At 40.9% G+C, this 18,087-nt stretch overlaps 1 protein-coding gene across 1 annotated transcript; it reads left to right on the top strand.

Moving 5' to 3' along the window:
- Positions 1-6,622: 6,622 nt before the first annotated feature.
- Positions 6,623-16,693, top strand: SPIA4 (serpin family A member 1). The gene is made up of 6 exons (NM_001277492.2): positions 6,623-6,648; positions 7,120-7,205; positions 11,518-12,183; positions 13,053-13,323; positions 15,165-15,312; positions 16,180-16,693. The coding sequence occupies exons 3-6, from the start codon at positions 11,535-11,537 to the stop codon at positions 16,387-16,389; spliced, it is 1,278 nt and encodes a 425-aa protein (NP_001264421.2). The 5' UTR covers positions 6,623-6,648; positions 7,120-7,205; positions 11,518-11,534; the 3' UTR covers positions 16,390-16,693.
- Positions 16,694-18,087: the final 1,394 nt, after the last annotated feature.

The following is an 18,087-nucleotide window of genomic DNA, read 5'->3' as shown; positions in this document are numbered from 1 at the left end:
TGAACAACTTAAATCTACAAGTACTTCTTCATAAACCAGTCCTATCAGTAGGACCAGTTCACTCTTTGTACAATTGATATCCTCTGCCTCCCTCTGTTGATTGAGTTGATCAGCAGCACCCTTGACCAAGAGCAAGCAGTAAATCCTTTGGAAAAGTCCGTTCTTGGAAATGTAATTGCTTTCCTCTAATGTACTGATTACAGTCGGTCAGGAAAGTAGTACAGTAAAGTAAACATCAGCGGCAGGAGGTTCATTTCTAACTGGTTAATCGGTTACTAATTAAAAGCCTTCTGTTAGAGAGCTCAACACTGCCAGAATTGATTGCATCGAGTTCTACATAAAGAGACAGAACTTTGTTTTTGTCCCCTGTGTGTGATTCCTACTCAAGCAGTAGTTTGAGGAAGCAGAGAGAAAAAGAGTATGCATATGTAAAGATCACCTTCCTGCATCTCCAGTTACAGCTTTTCCTGCCTTCTCACCATCGTTACAGATACCCCTCAGCTTCTCTGACCTTGCCATGTCCCTCTAAGCCCCTGGAAAGGGGCAGAGGAGGCTTTGTGCTTCCAAGTGAAAATGAGCCAAAGACACAAAAAAGAAAAAAAAAAATGTGACAGTGCAAGAAATTTTCAGAGCACTGGAAAATTATTTAAAAAAAAAAGAAAAAGAAAAAAAAAAGAAAAAAAAGAAAAGAAAAAAAGGAGAAGAACAGTTAGTAAATTATAGGTCACTGACACCAACTGTGATTCTTGGAAAAATTCTGGGCATATTAGTAAAAATAAAAACCATCAAAAGGATCTAGAAAATATCAGGATGATAAATAGCAAGAAAAAAAAACCAAACAAACAAGATGACAAAAAGAAATTGGTTAGGTCAAAAACTGACCACATCAGACCAACTTAATCCTCCCCAATGGCAGAATACCAAGCCTTGTCATTAGCAAATAGTTGAGCTAAAGTACAGCTTAGCTAAGCAATAGTTAGGTGATATTTAGGCTTAGTAAGGCGCTGTGGTCTTACATGACCTACTCTTATGTAATGTACAGAAATAAGCGTTGTGAGATTGGATCTAGTGATCCAGAATTAAGAAGAAATCAGGCCTCCTTGGTTGTTCTGGGTGTAGAGTGATTCAATATTTTCTTTATCCATCCCACCTGTCTGGCTAAAAGGCATTAAGAAATGTTGGCATTTCATAACTGCAGGAATTTGCAGCTGATGTGTCTCACCACTAAGCCATACAAAGTGACAGCCCATCCAAGAGACTCAGATTTTACTGCCTGCGCTAGCCCATACTACCAATTTCTGGAGTGTCCAGTCACCACAGATAGTGGATGGGACAAAAACTGAGATTCTGGAGGAAGAGAAGACGATGCAAACATGGGAGCAATCAGCCTAACAGACTGGTCACAGTAGATCTCTCAGATTTGAAATCAAAACAAAGAATAAGTTAGTCTTAGTTTGTTGGGACAGGTATTTCTGTAAGTGGCTAGACTCGAATTTCCTGGCCATTTGAGAGAGATAGAAGGGCACCTTGGCAGAGGTGAAATACTTTTTAGAAGGATTTGAATGAAGGTGTTTCTACAGGGCGTGTGCAGACCTTAAATATTGGCATTCCCTGGTTTAAAATCTCTTATGGACTATCCATCTCACAACATGGGCCCAGAGGTGTGCAGAACTGTTAAATCTGCAGAAACCTGTGGGTATCCTTTGGCCAAAGAACCAGGCATGATCAAAATGAAGATATAACACTGAAGGTGTTCTGACCACATCATTTTAGAGTATAAAAACAATGGATTCACTGATTCTCTCTCTTCCCTACAGCTCTCAAGAGGGAATAACTGCAAACAGATAGAGAAATGAAATTTGCTCAGATAATAGTGGAGAGCTGTCAACATTTGTTCTCAGACCCACTCACATACATTGTTTATAACGGCACAAGAAAGGAGAACTCAAAACTATTCAGATAATAAAAAAATCTAAGTACACAAAACAAATTAACATGCATTTGAATATTTTCCATACTCTGTTCAAACTCTGACAATAATCAGAGACAGTTCTCCTCCCACAGTCACACAAGCTCATCTTTGGAAATGCTTTGTCTGTCCCTAGACTAGACTACAGAGAACCAGACCTGCTGAGCCACCTGCAGCCACATGTGCTGTGCAATGTCAAGGAAGTAAACAGAGTCAAAAAAGGGGTTTTCTCAAGTGCTTGAAGGCTTCAGTAAGGATGTATCTGAAAATTGACCATCTTAATGGACCTTTGTGAAGGAAAATGACTGCTGAGTGTTTCTGATTTAAAAATAGTTCAGTCAAGCATGCCTATTCTGAGTCTCAATATTTCCCTTTCTCCCCTCCCACCAAAGTTTTTAAAAAGCATATCATTAGCAGGACTTAGTACAGGCAGGTGTAGAGAAATCAAAGCAGCTGCATGAATCCCTACTGAGATCACAACTACTTCCACGAAATTCCAAGCTCTCAGAGGGGAAAAGCACAGTCTAAGCCTAGGCACTATTGTGGTGGGGTGCGTGTACCTGTTGGGAACAGGGCAGATGGCCTGCCAGATTTGTTTGTTCCTAGTGTCATGCCGTGTGCTGAGCCCTGGCAGAGGCTGTGTCTGAGCAGTGGAGGGGGAGGCTGCCTGCTTGCTTGTGCCAGCTCTGCTGCAATGTGCCATAGGATGAGGGAGATGGCAGCTTCCCAAGCGTTTTGGGAAAAACCACTGGAATCACGTGGTGAGAAGCAGAGAGGTTTCTCAACAGGGTGAGATGCAAACCTGCTGCATGAATGGAGGCAGGGTCTCCTGGAGTGGGATTTCACAGTCATTTGGATTAGCTACAGGAAAGAAGGAAACAGACTCTTTAGCAGGGTCTGTGGTGACGGAACAAGGGGAAATGGCTTCAAGCTCAACGAGGTTGATTTAGATTAGATATAAGGAAAAAGTCTTCTACAGTGAGGATGGTGAGGAACTAGAACACACTGCCCAGTGATGTGGTTGATGCCTCGTCCCTGGAGACTTTCAAGGTGAGGCTGGATAAGGCCCCAGGCAACCCAATATGCTGTGGATGTCCCTGTTTGTTGCAGGAGATTTGGACTAGATGGCCTTCAGTGGTCTCTTCCAACTCTAAGGATTCTATGATAATAATTTAGGTTGGAAGGCACCCGTGGAGGTCATCCAATCCCACCACCTGCTCACAGGAGCACCATCCTGGAAATTAGATCAGGTTGCTCAGGGCCATATCCAGCTAGGTTTTGTATGTCTCCAAGGACAGTGATTTCACAACCTTACAGAGCAATCTGTCCTCATGTTTGATTATTATCACTGTGAACATTATTTTATTTATACTAATTTGTATTTCCCATGCTGCAGCTTGCATCCCCTGCCACTCACACTACTGTTGTGCAATCCTGGCTCCATCTTCTCCCTAACCTTACCAGATAAAGACTACAGGTACACCCTCCTGCACGACCTACTCTTCTCCAAGGTGAATAAGTCCTGGTGTCCTAGCCTCCCCACCTTTGTCCTGGGCTCCTGCCTTTCAACCACTTTGGTGTCCCTCCACTAGTCTCACTCAGGATGTCCTCATCTCTCTTGCACAAGGTAACCCAAAAGAGGAGATAGCACTCCAGATGCATATAGAGCAGAACATCATGGAGGGAAAATACACTTCACTGATAAGAGAGAAGCAGGAATGCATTTACTGATAAAATACAGTCAATTAACAAAGACTGTGACTTAGTAAGATTCAGGATGGTAAGATACACTTGATTATTAACAGCATAGAGAGTAGGGCTAAATACATTAATCCAGGAGACCCCCCAATTGAGTAATGAGGTCCAGAGTGGATCCCTTTTCTTTCTAAGGTCCTACCCAAAGAAGCATAAGTGCAACCTAATCCTCATGTAGTACCAGGCTTGGACAATGGTTTCTGTTAAAATGTGGAGGAGGGCCTCCTGCTGAGTGATGAGCTTCAAAGCACAACCTCCTTGCTTTCCAAACTTCTTGAACTGCAGAGGAAAGGAGCCTAGGTGCAGCTGGATCCACTCCTAGTCTCAGACTTGATCAACAGTTTATGTCTAAGGGATTATATGTGAACAATCATTCTAAAATATAATCTCAACAAAGCTAAAAAAGCTTAAATGAACTATTAGACAATTACCAAGTATCTATATTGGCAAGGCATCTTAGCATTAAGGTTTAAGGGATCTCTGTACAGCTATAACCTCAACAGGCGCCCCTACTCTCAGGGAGATCCTGCTGTGCAACTGGCTGCTAAGAAGTAGAATTCAAGGGGGGCTCTTGGGCTGCTTAATATTTATTGGGTAAGATGACTGAGGAAAAGACACATTTTTAGGACATGCTCAGTTAGCCCACATCTGTTGAAGCAGGTGTCTGCCATCAGTTCTTCCAGCACCCAATTTGAGACAGATGTGTTGTTTCTGTCTTAGCAAGGTCTTGAGTGTAACCAACACTGCTCACTGTCGGCCTGAGCAAGGTCTTGTGTAATAGCCAGGCTGGAGGAGGACATTAAGCACACTATCATGGAGAATCATCTCTTCACTTAACCTGTTGGCCCCACTTCTGCTAACTCAGGCTTGAACTTGGAAAGTCAAATTAAATCTGACCACAAACTCTTCCCGAAAATAACTGCCAAGAGATATGGTAGTTACCACATCCTTGGAAACATTCAAGGTCAAATATAGCTGTGTACAGAGAAAGAGAGTGAGAGATGCAGCCTTCAGCAGCTCACTGACATGTCATCTCAGCACATCATATGAGAGACTCTGTGCTCACTGTACTCCAGAGGGCATCATCAGAACAGCAACCCATCATGGTTTCAAATTGCTTTCAGGGTAATCAGTTAAATATTTTAAAAAGATCAAAGTGTTCCTCCACCAGGGAAGCAAGCATGCAGTTTTTCTAATTTAAATAATTGATTCATTTTGGACTACAGCCAGCCTGTTTCCAAGGGAATTCATGCTGGATGACTTTTGTTAATGGAGACAATTTACTGAAGGTGAAATAGTGTTATTAAGATCTTGCAATAATAATATTAAAAAAGTAAATTGGAAAAAAAATCAGGCATCAGTGCTGATAATATCAGAGATTGTATTAGAATGTATCCATTTTTTCCTCTTGCATTCTCATCCAGATATCAGCAGCTAAAGGACACTTCCCACTGCTAGACTAAACTGTTCTTAAATGAAGTCATGTTAAGTCGGTTGTTTTTTTCTTCAAGTTTTTAATAACTTTAGTCATAGCCGTACTTTTTGTCCTTTACTGTGTTGTCATTTTTCTCTTGGTGATTATTATTATTCACCTGTAGACATTTAAGGTAAAGCTCTGTACCTTTGGGGGCTGTTTTCACTTATGTTAAGCACTGAAGCATACAGCTGCTTTACCAGCATTTCACCAGCTGGTAAACAACTCAAATGCTCCAGCAGTACTGGTACTGAGCAACTCTGTTTGCTTTTGCATGTGTGAAAGGCACAGAGAAGCCTAGACAGACAGAATTTGTAGCAACACCACAGCCATGCAGAATGTAAAGCCTTGTTTCAACACATGATCTGCCAAGAAAAACGCCCATCTCCACAGAAGATTCAGCAATGCCTCCTTTAAGCTGAAGTTACTGCTGTGACCCCCCACTTGCCATTGGGATGCTCCTGCTGGATGTGAGGTGCTCAGCTATGCACTGATTTGTTATACTCTCCAGTCTCACATTAGCACAGATCCTAATGTTCCTCCCCCACAATGCTGTAAGGCTACAGACTTCTGCAAGGAGTTTGCTGTGATGAAGGATCATATAAAACACAAGTGGCCTTCCTGATGGGTCCACCTTCATGCAAATCATGTTCTAGCCTACTGGTCTGATGCTTCCTCACCTGCAATTTGGAAGTACTTGCAGTTGGTGGCAGTACATCAGTGCATAACGTTGCTGGTTGTCCACCTCCATGTGTGGTCACATCAGTCTGACTGGGGTGCCACAGGCACTAGAGTGCCCATCTCTGCCATCATATCATTATCCCTATAACAACCCTCAGCCACTGTATACACTGATATTACACCTTCAAGTTTACCAGTGAAGTCCCTAACACCTGTCCCTTACTAGACAATTAACAATGATTGGATAATTTAAAACAAATAAACTAAATAAAGCTATTAAAAGTCTGGTGTAGAGAGGCGGGATATTTCTGTGCAGAATATTGAGATGAGACCTCACTATGGCATGCATCTAGCTGTCTTTTCCTAATGCTTTATTTAGTATTATGGATGTGTTTAATTTTACTCATTTCAGTAGTTCTAACATATCTAGTCAGGCTGTTTGCAGAAGTTAATGGTGTATGCAAACTATTTGCTAGAGTGAAGGGCTGATTTCCCAGCAGGAGACTATGCAGAAATGCAGGAGAACTCTTACAACTGTTGTAAGCTAAGGCAGGGTTAGGCCATGCATATACAGCAAAAGTCATGTGCCCCCCCCAAAAAATTGTCTTCACTGTTTGCTCTGCTCCATTCCTAATGTAATAACGCCTGTCTGCCTTGGTTAATATTTTCTAGAGGACACTTTGCTTTCATAATGCTATTTAACAGTATAAATAAGAGAGGGTGCTGCAGGATAGTTCTGGTGAGGACAGCAGGATCCTTGAAAGCTGCTGTAAGTAGTGACTTTTTTCCTACGGAGACTTCAAAAGTGTATCATACTGCAGTAAATTGATTTTAAGACTTTTGTAGTATGTTAAATCTGTCTTAGCAACTCTTCCAGTGGTAAAAAGGCTTACTCGGCCAATTGGATACAAAGCACACAGGCACCATTTAGGCATTTGCCTGTATATTGTTAGGTGACTGGCAGGAGAACCAAGAATGGCAGAGTAGGGTGTCATTGCCTTGTGGGGAAGCAAGGTGATCTCTGGAGCCAACAAATCTTCAACATCTAAAGAAGGGAATTCTCCTGACGTACCTCCTGCTCTTCCAAGCCAGAGGGAACAGGCCCTGTTCTGTTCAGAGCCTGGGGATGGGTGCCTAGAGCACTGATAATATTTTTTAACTTATTTTACTTATTGTTATATTCAAGGCCAGAATACCTTTGCTTAGAGAATGGAATATCTGAGCTGTACTTCTCTTTCAGATGAGACATCTCCTTGTATCCTTTAATCATCAGACTGCAGGATAAGTGAGCGGGAAGGAGGGAAAAGTTGTTCTTCAGTCACTCAGGTGAGCTGAGATCACAGTGATGCCAAACTGTAATGTTCATGTAGAGACTGTGTAGTGGTCAGGTGTACACTGCAAAGCAGAAACTAAGAACTCAGTTTGATCTGTTCATGACTTCCCTAAATACTGCCCTGGTCCTTTTTTTTTCTTTTTTTTTTCTTCTGGCCTCAGTAATACTTCATCCATTGGTGTGTGTAGTAGCTCAGATCCAGAAAGTAAATATCAAGAGTGCTCTGGTAGAAGAGTGAGAGCTTGTGTTCACCTGTTTCCAGGTAAAAGAAGCCTAGAAGTGGGTGATGCCACTCTTGAGAGCTGCAACTCCTGGTGAGCTCTTACATGCCAAGCTGCCTTGCAGAAGGTTTATTTAGGTTTACGCAAGCAAATTTGACAAAGGGCTCAATGTTTATAGAAGTTCCTAGAAGTTTTACCCAATACCATCTAACAGAGAAATTTACTCCATACAGAAAAAAGGAACATGCCCATGTAGGGTTATATGCATTTCTAAAGGATACTGTAAAATGGATTTCTATGTTTCTATTGCAAAAGTAATTACTTTAATGAAATAGTGACAATGACTGGATTCTTCGCAGAATCCAATACCCTCAGCTTGTGCTTGCAGTCTTCTCAGGCCTCAGGTATGGGGTATCAAAACTCTGAATCTCAGAAATAAATGTCTAGCTGATCACTCTTGAAAACTACCTGAGCTTCTCCAGGCACATAATGGGATGTATCTTGAGAACTTTCAGGCCAGCCAGTAAAGAACAAGTGAATTTGTGGTGCTCTTGTGAATAGGCAGTAACATGCAGTAGGTTTCTGAGATCAGTTTCTCACATACACATGTGAGTAGTCAGGTCTTTCTTTTGTGACTTTTGTGAGCTTGAATTGTTTTAGTTTCTTCTTTGGATATAACCATGAGTGGCTGAGATGAGTTCAACAGACACCACTGATGGTGGTGGGGTCATGTCTTTTTATGCCTGGTCCCACCAGGGAGCAGCTTTCAGGAAAAAAAGGTTTCTCAGATTTCCTTATTTGATTGTTTTTAAGAGGGAAGCAGCACCATCTGGTGAGCAAATAACTCTTCTATTTCATGACTGCATAAATTTTCAAATACTGCAAATGTTCATGTCGTCTAAAATGAGATTATAGGTCAAGATCCCTTACAGAAGCAGCATGGGATGAATCCTCATCTCCAAATCACAGAGACAAAAATCAGCCCTCAAGTGGACAAACTAGTTGTCTCCACAAAGAATCAGGTTCTGTCAACTGGAAAATTTGGTCTCATTCTGTTCTAGGTCTTCTAGTGGAATTATATTGAGGCAACAGCCAGTCCCAGTTTTCTCCATTTTCTTTCTAGGAAAGAGTATCTAAAAAAAGTACTGCCATCCTGGTTTGCATGGTAGGGAAGATTGTAATATACTCAACAAATGTTATCACCAAATCTATTACAGATAAATTGCTTGAAACATCACTATCCTGCAGGTGTTGGCATGTTGCTGTGCCATTGTTGGGTTTGACTGAAAGCTTTTAATGAATAATACCTTTTCCTGAATACCAAAAATATATTGTCATTGCCTGACATAGACAAAAGAAAGAAGAAAGGCCGAGAATTAACCTGGCTTTCCTCCAGGCTATTCAACAAATTAGTGTAAATATGGAATTGCAACTGAATAGCTCTTCACTGTATTCCCATGTCTGTGGGCAATCTGACAGAGTGCCTCTTAGCAAAATGTTCTTCTGGAGACAATATGAATCTTAAGATAGAAAGCTTTCTTCAAAATTATCCTTTTCAGATAGGAGGTTCCCTAAGGGCTTTTTAGCAGAGGTTCCCAGGTCTTTGTTTTTTCATAAATGGATAGCAAGTATGTTTGGTAGGAAAACTCAACCATGAGGATAGCCTGAGAATCTGAATCTTCTGCTCCATAAGGAAACAGTTGTTAATTTATCATTGGTAATCTTCTGCTAACTTAAAACTGCAGTTATATCAACTAGAATAGTAATACAAAGTATGAAGTAATAGCTCCCAGTCATATTCTAAAGGCTTACAGGATCTAAACTCTATCATGAAATAGAATATTCTTCAAAGAATAGCCTAACAGAGTGTAACTTCTATCTTTAAGGATTTAAAAAAAAAAAAAAAAAAAGCATGCACACAAAAAGGGACCTCTACACACTACAGCTGCTGAGTCTCATAATCTCATGATTTTAAAATCAACCATTACCAATATTTCTGTGAGAGCTGACTCATAAGTCTTGAACATTTGTGATTGGCCAGTGCTCAGTAACAGATGGATGATTCACATTCAGATTGTAGTTAATTATCTGTGAATTCAAAGCTATAATAAAATGAAATTAATTCTGTGAAAGCTAAACACAGAAAGCAAATACGTCATAACTGCATAGGGCAAAAATATCAGGATAGAAGAAAAAAAACTTCTGAAAACTATAACCAATATTTTACAAAGCTCTTACTGCACCCATTAGCTATAATTTTGAGGCCAGGTCAGTTAAATTCCATTCCTACTTTGCACTCCAAATAAATAGACATTGGCATTTCAATGCCTATATAGAAAAATCCACCTATATGCTGTGTTTTGTCATAGATATTAAATGTGATGAGATAGGAAACAGGTATGACTTATGTTTACAATGAAATATTTCATTCTTTTGTATTCATGTTGTTGTTAATAAATTATGCCTGCAGCTGAGTAAATTCACAGTGAATAATTTACCCAGAGGCAGGTTCTGAATCAGACCTCTAGAAACATGGAAATAGATCAGGCTCATATTTAGTGCTTTTGTCTGGGAGCTGATTTCAAAGTCTGACTAATGCATCAGATCACACATAGCTGGCTTTAAATGTTCAGAACAGGAGCTTTTATGTTGAGTTAGAAGTGGATAGTAATACTGAGCAGTATCATTTCAGTGACAGAATCAGAGGAGGCGGCCAAAGTATAATTTAAAACTACTGTGCACAGTTATTGAAAATGGAGTTACCAGGGACCCTCATGACCATTCCATTTACCAATAACATAGTGTTGCTGCAAGCAGGACTGCCTTTTAGAAATACTTTCATAAGACTTCATCAGACTTGCAGTTATTTAAATATCTGATTAAAGCTCTAAATATTTTGTTGCTCTTATGCAAGTCTAATCATTACTAGATATTCAAATACTAATAAAAAGTGATCCCTCTGATGTTATGGAGAAATCAGGACCATGATCGTATCACTTTCTGACCACAACCTTTCAAGTCAAATAATACCAGATCAGAAAGTTGCAATTAGATTAACATGTCTCTCCTTGCACAGGTTTTAGCAAATCTGGCTCATTATCTCCACAAACCCTTTGCAAGTCTCTCACCATTTCTTTGCACTAGATTCCTGAGAAATGAGGCCCACTGGGACTCCACATTTCCAATGTCCAATTGTAAGAGCTGTTACAGTGTCAGCTCTGTTAAGAAAAGTAGATAACACAGCCAAGAGTAACAGGATGAGATAGATGTACTGCCCTTTGACCAGTAGAGCATCTGATAAAAATAAGGCCTTGTTTTTGTTAGTGTCATTGACTCCTTTTGCTGTGTTGAAAATGAATCCACTCCAATGGTATGGTTTGTCTACTGAGAGATAAAATAAGAACCCAAAGTAATGTTTTAAGTGTCATGTCATTTTTTGAGAAAAAAGAGAACTTATTCCTTAGAGACATAGAGCTTTCTGTTTGGTTTGCTACGGCCACCACCGTTTGTTCTCTCTTGAAACAGAGGGCATTATCAGTCTGACCAAAAGGTTATTTAAAGATCTCTGTGTCTAATTGCTTCAGTTTTATTTGTATATAGCTACTGGTGGCTGTCTACTAGTGTGAATTCCCTCTTTCTTCCCTTATTCACAAAACACCCAGACTTGCTCTGTGAAGTTCTTTCCAGGAATTATCTTAGACCATTATTGTCAAAAGCACAGTAGTTGCAGCCCTCTGGTGATTAGTCATGGTATGTTTTCTGTTGGGGTATGCTCTGTTCTCTGGCCTGCTGAGGGTGCTGTGTATTCAGCAAATCAGTGCTGAATTTTGCCATTGTGGGTATTTAGAGTGAGACAGAAAGAGTTGTGAAAGAGTTGTCAGAAGGCCAGGGGAAATTAAAAACAAACAAAAACAAAAGAGAAAAAAATACACGTGGCAAGAGATGTTTTGGGTTTTTTTTTTCCTCTTAAAGGAAATCGAGACGAGAAAAACACAACAGTTCTTTTTATGTGAGAATGACAGAGTAACTCTTTCTACCTGATTAATTAATTTACCTTAATAATAGATTTTCCTTTTCTCCATAGGATTTAAATACTAGAAGATGAAGACTGTATTTTATATATGTTTGCTTCTGGCTGGGCTTCATGCTTTTGCCTATGGCCAGCTTACAGCCAGCCACTACAATGGACACGATCCAAATGAACCTAAAGACCATATGCATCACAACGCTGAAGCGGCAGCTTGCCTCAAACTAGTGCCAAACAATGCTGACTTTGCATTTAAATTTCTAAATGAGGTTGCACAAGAAGCACCTAATAAGAACATTTTCTTCTCTCCTGTAAGCATCTCTGCTGCCTTTGCAATGCTGGCCCTGGGGGCTAGGTCAATCACCAAGACTCAGATCCTGGAAGGACTTGCCTTTAACCTTACAGAGATTCAGGAGAAAGAGATACATGAAGGCTTCCACAATCTCATGCACATGCTGAGCCATCCCGAGAGTGGGGTGCAGCTCAACATGGGGAATGCAATCTTTCTAACAAAGAAGCTGAAACCACTAAAAAAGTTTTTAGATGATGCCAAACCTTTGTATCAACTAGAGGTTTTAGCTACTGACTTCAACAATCCCACAGAGGCTGAGAAGGAGATCAATGATTATACAGAGAAGAAAACACAAGGGAAAATTACTAATTTGGTTAAGGAAATAGATCCACAGACTGTAATGCTCCTGGCTAGCTTTGTTTTCTTTAGAGGTAAGTCATTTAGTGCTCATGTTATTTGTTTTTATCAAATGATCTCATCAGCTGCCTCACTGGGAAATTTTTCCAGCAGAAATTTCAAATGCTCTTTGGTGGGCCTGAAGCCCCTTGTAGGTGTGCTTGGGCCAAGGAGAGCAGCAGAACGCTGCACCAGGAGACCATGAAGGCTGAGCTCTGCCCAGGGCAGATGCAGGAGCTCTGCTCTGGGATGCAGCCTGTGTGCAGCCCTAGCACACTTTCATGGCTCCAGTTGCCCCACATTTTTTCAGTTTTCAGTAAATGCATGTCTAATCTTTTAGAAGTCTGTACAAACATGCACTATTCACTGGCCTAATTTACTATATACTGTAAAATTCTACTTTTTCCTTCTGAAGTCCTGGAAATATATGCACACAAACATATTTCTATATGAAAGAAGCTACTGATGAGCAGGGGAAGGCATTTTAAGGAACAAAGTGGAAACAGTATTTCCGATGTGGATTTCATGATGTGGTATTAAGCTTGACACAGCAGCACTCAAATATAAGATCCTACATCAATTTTATCTACAGACAGAGACTTATTATTAAAGTTAATAGAAATCAAATGCGTACAGAGCACAGATGCTGTCAGGTGAGCCCTTAAATCACAGTTTACAGAAAGACCACCAAGATCATCATCTGAAGAGAGAAGTAATGGAATCTAATATGCTCTCTTGACCGAGTAAAAGATTCTTGCTTTACTGTGATAGACATCTAAAATGGTAAGTTTGAAAACTGAATTTGTGAATTGGAAGAATAGGTGCATACAACTAGTTATATAAAATTCCATTTATGATAAGATGAGACATGGGACATTCAGTTGCATTTCCCTTTCTGTATCAGGCAACTGGGAAAAGCCTTTTAAACCAGAGAACACTGAAGAAAGGGAGTTCTTTGTGGATGCTGAAACTACTGTGAAAGTTCCTATGATGTGTCGGATTGGCACATTTGACTTGTATTTTGATAAGGACCTGCCTTGCACCGTGGTACGTCTTCATTACAATGGAAGTGCTACTGCGTTTCTAATTCTGCCAGCAAAAGGGAAAATGAAGCAGTTAGAGCAAACTCTGGACAAGGAAAGAGTCAAGAAATGGTCAGACCATCTATTCAAGAGGTAATCTGCCAGTCAGCTGCAGCAGCACCTAGATGTATACTTTTTTCTCTCCTTTGGGAATGCAGTACTACAGATTTGCTGATTCTGATAACTGAGTGGGTTATTTTTTGCTTGTACATCCTAGCTATAAAAATCTTGCAGCTGGTTGGTATTTAACTATTCCCTTGTTGATGCCTAAGTGACCTTATGCTTCCCCCACCAGAGCAGAAACTATCCTGATGGGGTCTCGAGAGTGCTGAATAGTAATCCCATTTAGGGCTTCTAAAACAGTCCACTGACTGAGTGAGAAAGTGGCAGTTCTAAGGCAAAACCTCTAGTCACATCTCAGCTAATATGTTCTACCTTATATATGCCACTGACACACTAGGACTCACAAATATGTCTAAACCCTGAATAAACCATGACTTTGTATTAATTCATAATATGCCCCACACAGATATTGTCCTTACAAGGACCATTGCAGTACCCAGTGGTTGTTAGAGGAGGCTGGTGACTGATTACAGGTGCCCTGATTTTCTGGAGTTCTGTTTCTGAAACTCTGAAAATCTAAGGAGGTTCTGTCAGCTCCTACCACTGAAACTAATATCAGCTAGTATGTCTTACAGCCTTGTTTGACTGAGGGGAAAGAGATCTAAGCACCAGCTGTTGAGTAATATCAAGGTAATATGTGCCTAGTTTACCAAGCTCTGCCCTGATTCTCAACAAGGCTTTGCAGTTCACACCCATGATTCTTGATGTATGCTATAGAGATGCTGCCACAGTTAATAAAGACATAGTGGGCAGCAAACTGGATATGAGCTAATATGTGATGCCTCAGCTGTGAAAAATAAAAACGTAATTCTCAGGTGCAAAAGTAGGAAAACCCATATCTAAATAATTTCTTTGTACAAGCACCTTCAAGTCCAACATATAAATAAATTCTTCATAAGAGATGCGGAGAACCAAAAGACCATTCTGATTCTTCTAGTTTGATTATTCTAGTGCTAATAAGCTTGATACTATCATCTTCTAATACACTGGGCAGAGTCACACAATGGCAGCAGCAGTGGGACTTGAATTCTGTTCATTTCTGCTGTTCAGCAAGTTACCCCAGGGAGAGACAGAAGATGTGAACTACTTAAAAGGCAAATCCTGCATAGGCGCCTAGAGGGCTCTGAGGGCCCCTAGACAGAACATGAAAGAAATCGAACAAAAAGCGTAGCGAGCAGGAGTTGCACACAGGTAGCCTGGAGGTGGTGCAAATCCCATCAGGAGTAACTTGGAGGATACATTTTGATCTCTAGAGCTGGACAGAACTTGTTCTGCACGTCTACCCTATCTGCGTCTCGCTGTTGAACGCAGACTCTATCACAGCAAGCATGTCAAGGAGAGACTTGAGAAGATGGGGTGCTCAGTGCAGGTGTCAGGATGAAGAACCTCCCCTGAGTCAGGCCAAAGCACTGCTTTGGTTTGAATTGCTGGGGTTTGTCACATCTTTCCCCAGGCAGAACTGTCTGTACCTTATTACAATGTCCCTCCCTGATTAAGTGATATGGGCTGTCACCTCTGTGTCTCATCTTTCCTGACTGTAAAGAGACTCTCGTTACTGCCATCCTTCGCTGAGTGCTCTCATATTTACTAAAGCAAAACACCGGATAGATATCACAGATATTACTATGAATTACAGCATCCGTATTACCCTGAGAAGAGCCAACAATCAGATTAGTGCTCACTGTATTTTTATGGCTGGTCCAGACCCCTGGTATGGGGAATTACCCATGGGAATTACACAGCTTTCCCATGAACATTTACCTCTGCAAAAGATCTCTTACCACCCTTTGTATTTTTCTTCTGTCTAACAGCAAAATACAGCTCTACTTCCCCAAATTTTCTATCTCTGGGACCTATGAAATAACAAACATACTTAGCAAGATGGGAATTGTGGATGTGTTCACCAACCAGGCAGATCTCTCTGGCATCAGTGGTGTCCCGGAGCTGAAGGTTTCTAAAGTAAGTCTGTGGCCACCAACCCTTTTCTTCCTTTCACAAACACACGTCCCTATGGTGTCCAGAAACACCAGTTAAACACAGCTCTTGGCTTCCCAGCTTGCCATAGCCTGAATTATCCTGGCTTCAGTCTGTAAGTTTACATCTGAGAGGAGTTTGACTGTCAGTGACAGTGATCAGATTAGTTTGCAGCATAGCATTTTTTCCCAAGGCTGTTTTCAGGAAAGATCTCCTGGAGTGTATCTGGAGCAGGAGAAGAACACCAAACCTCAGCTCTTCAGGAAGAGCCATTAATGTTCCTAGACACACTACAGCCCACCCTACTGCTCTGTTGACTCAGTTTTGGAAGTGCAGAGCTGGCCCCCTCTAACATGTGCCTGAAAAGTGGGCAAGAGAGCAGAGCAGCACTCTGATCACCCTGGGACACAATGGCTGGAGGCAGGTATGGAGCCCTACCAGGTCTAGGGGCCAGCTGGGCACAGGCACCTCTCTTATCTCAGCAGGAGGAGGAAAGACTGGTGAGAGGCAGTAGAAAGCACAAGGGAAAGAAAGATCAAGGAAAATCTCAAGATTAGGGGATGCAATTTGGATAAAAGAGACTCTCTCTTATTTTATTTTATTCTTTTATTTGTGAATGTAGTGGCAGTTTATCTTGTATTTGCCCATACAATCCCTTTTCCTTCTCTTCAGATGCCTCCTTAACTCAGATGTAACTGGGCAAATAAAAGCATTCGACCCAGCGTAAGAGGACAGTCTGTTCTCTTTTTATTTATCTCATGAGGAGCTGAGGAGAGTGATTTAAATGGAGTCTGGTCCATCTTTCAGGTGGCTGGTTTCTGCCCAAAATGACCATGTTTTCTTTCTTCCTAGGTTATCCATAAGGCTGCTCTGGATGTTGATGAGAGAGGTACTGAGGCATCAGCAACAGCTGCTACTCCTAAAATAATGGCCCTCTCTCTTGCTCCAATCATTGAATTCAACCGTCCCTTCCTGATGCTGATTTTTGATAGAGACACAAACAGTACTCTCTTCATAGGAAAAATAGCTAACCCAACTACCACTAGTAGAACTGAGATATGAATTCTAATTATTATTACTGATTAAAGAAGTTGTGAAACTGCACAACGTTTATTTCCATTTGCACCAGCGTAGTACACAGCTCTTTTTCAGCAAGAGTTTTTATTCTATATCATTGTCAAAAATTCTAGGCATTGATTGTGACACTTTCTTAGGAGGAACTACGAAAAATGTTTTAAATTCATCCACCAAAGAATGACTATTTACTTGACTGAAAAACAAGGAAAGACCTGCTAAAAGTTGCTAGTATTCAGGGAGAAATATTTGTATAACAGTGGAAGACTCCTGCTTAGCAATTCATTGTTAGCCAGAATATCAGATAAAATGATTAACACCTACAAACAAAGCACAAGTAGTTATAATTTACCATAAGTACATAAGCAAGTAAATAAGAAATTAGAAAAGCTGAATCAACAATGTAGGGTCATGGGAGACTGAAGCTTCCGTCAGCACTGGGAACACAAGGAGCTGTTTTCAGTAGGGAGAGAGAATTCTCCTTTCTTCTCCATAAATCATTTACCACTTTTCATGTTAATCTAGCTGCAAATATTTCTGGAAAACCTTCCTTCAGCTCAAAACAGAGCTGGAGGATCAAATCTTCAGCCTGAAGACTTTCAAACAAATACTGTCTATTCGACAGACTTAGCTCACATTAGTAGTTGACTCTTCACACATGTATCCATCAGTGGTCAGGAGGATGTAGCTGGATGAGAACGTGAGGTATTTGGACAACAATTACACAAGCATATTGTCAGCTGAGATTTGTAGAAAACACCTAATGAGGGTCTAGCAAAGTGCTATCCTTTCATAGCTACCAAGGTAGACATGTAAGTGTCACCCCATGAGCAGATCTCCAGACCCAGGGAGTGGTGACAGCCAACCATGAGAGTTAGGACAGCCTGAAGGCAGAATGATAACCTCTTTCAACAGACTTGCTTTGAAAACGGGTACAAGAAAGAGCACAGCTGACTCTTTTCTTAACTACAACTGCAGTTTTGGAAGGAAGTGAAATAGTATCACAGCATCAGGAAACATTGCAGGAGCAGCCAAATGGCTTGGGACGCAAAAGGCTTCAGCTACACGTTGAACAGTCTCTGTGAAATTAGAGCAAGGGTGATTTTATCAGTCTGACACATGTAAGGAAGACCAAAGCACTGTCTCTCCTTTACAGCTAAAAGGAAAGTTTCCTTTCTGTTCTGTGTTTCTAATAAAAATTCCCCTGTTAACTATCACACTCGGTCCTCAATTGGGCTTTTTGACTAACTGCACATAATCTCTGAATAGAAAAGTTTATGACCAACTGACAAACACTGATGGCAGGAATCCCAGTGAATGAGATACACACGCACTACGTTGTCTTCCTGGCTCCTTCCTGCACTCAACTCCATCTGTTACAGTGGCTCTGTGGCCCAACACACACACACAAATAATTCCTACGACAACCTGTCTGACCACGCAGGTTTGTCTTCTTCCTGAAATATAACTGCACAATACAGAATTAACAGGACCAGTCTTAGCCATTATCACTCCTACTGTTAACTGACATACAGTGAAGCAACAGTGAAACCTCTAGGGATGAGAGGGCTCAGTGAGGTCAGATCTTCAGGTAAGCATTTCTTGAAAACCCAAGAGCCATCAATTTTCTCTGGATAAAAAAGTGATGTATTTGATCTTAGCAGTGTGGTTCATGGCTCACATCAA

Source organism: Gallus gallus, chromosome 5, assembly GCF_016699485.2.
Source record: "Gallus gallus isolate bGalGal1 chromosome 5, bGalGal1.mat.broiler.GRCg7b, whole genome shotgun sequence".
Lineage (NCBI taxonomy): Eukaryota > Metazoa > Chordata > Aves > Galliformes > Phasianidae > Gallus > Gallus gallus.
Note: the sequence above shows the minus strand (reverse complement) of the source record. Positions and strands in the feature narration are given on the sequence as shown.

Excerpts from the sequence above, each read along its gene's own strand:
- SPIA4 (NM_001277492.2), top strand. The coding sequence starts at position 11,535 with ATGAAGACTGTATTTTATATATGTTTGCTTCTGGCTGGGCTTCATGCT. Across the intron at positions 12,184-13,052 it reads TAGCTTTGTTTTCTTTAGAG|GCAACTGGGAAAAGCCTTTT; the intron begins GTAAGTCATTTA and ends TTTCTGTATCAG. Across the intron at positions 13,324-15,164 it reads TCAGACCATCTATTCAAGAG|CAAAATACAGCTCTACTTCC; the intron begins GTAATCTGCCAG and ends TCTGTCTAACAG.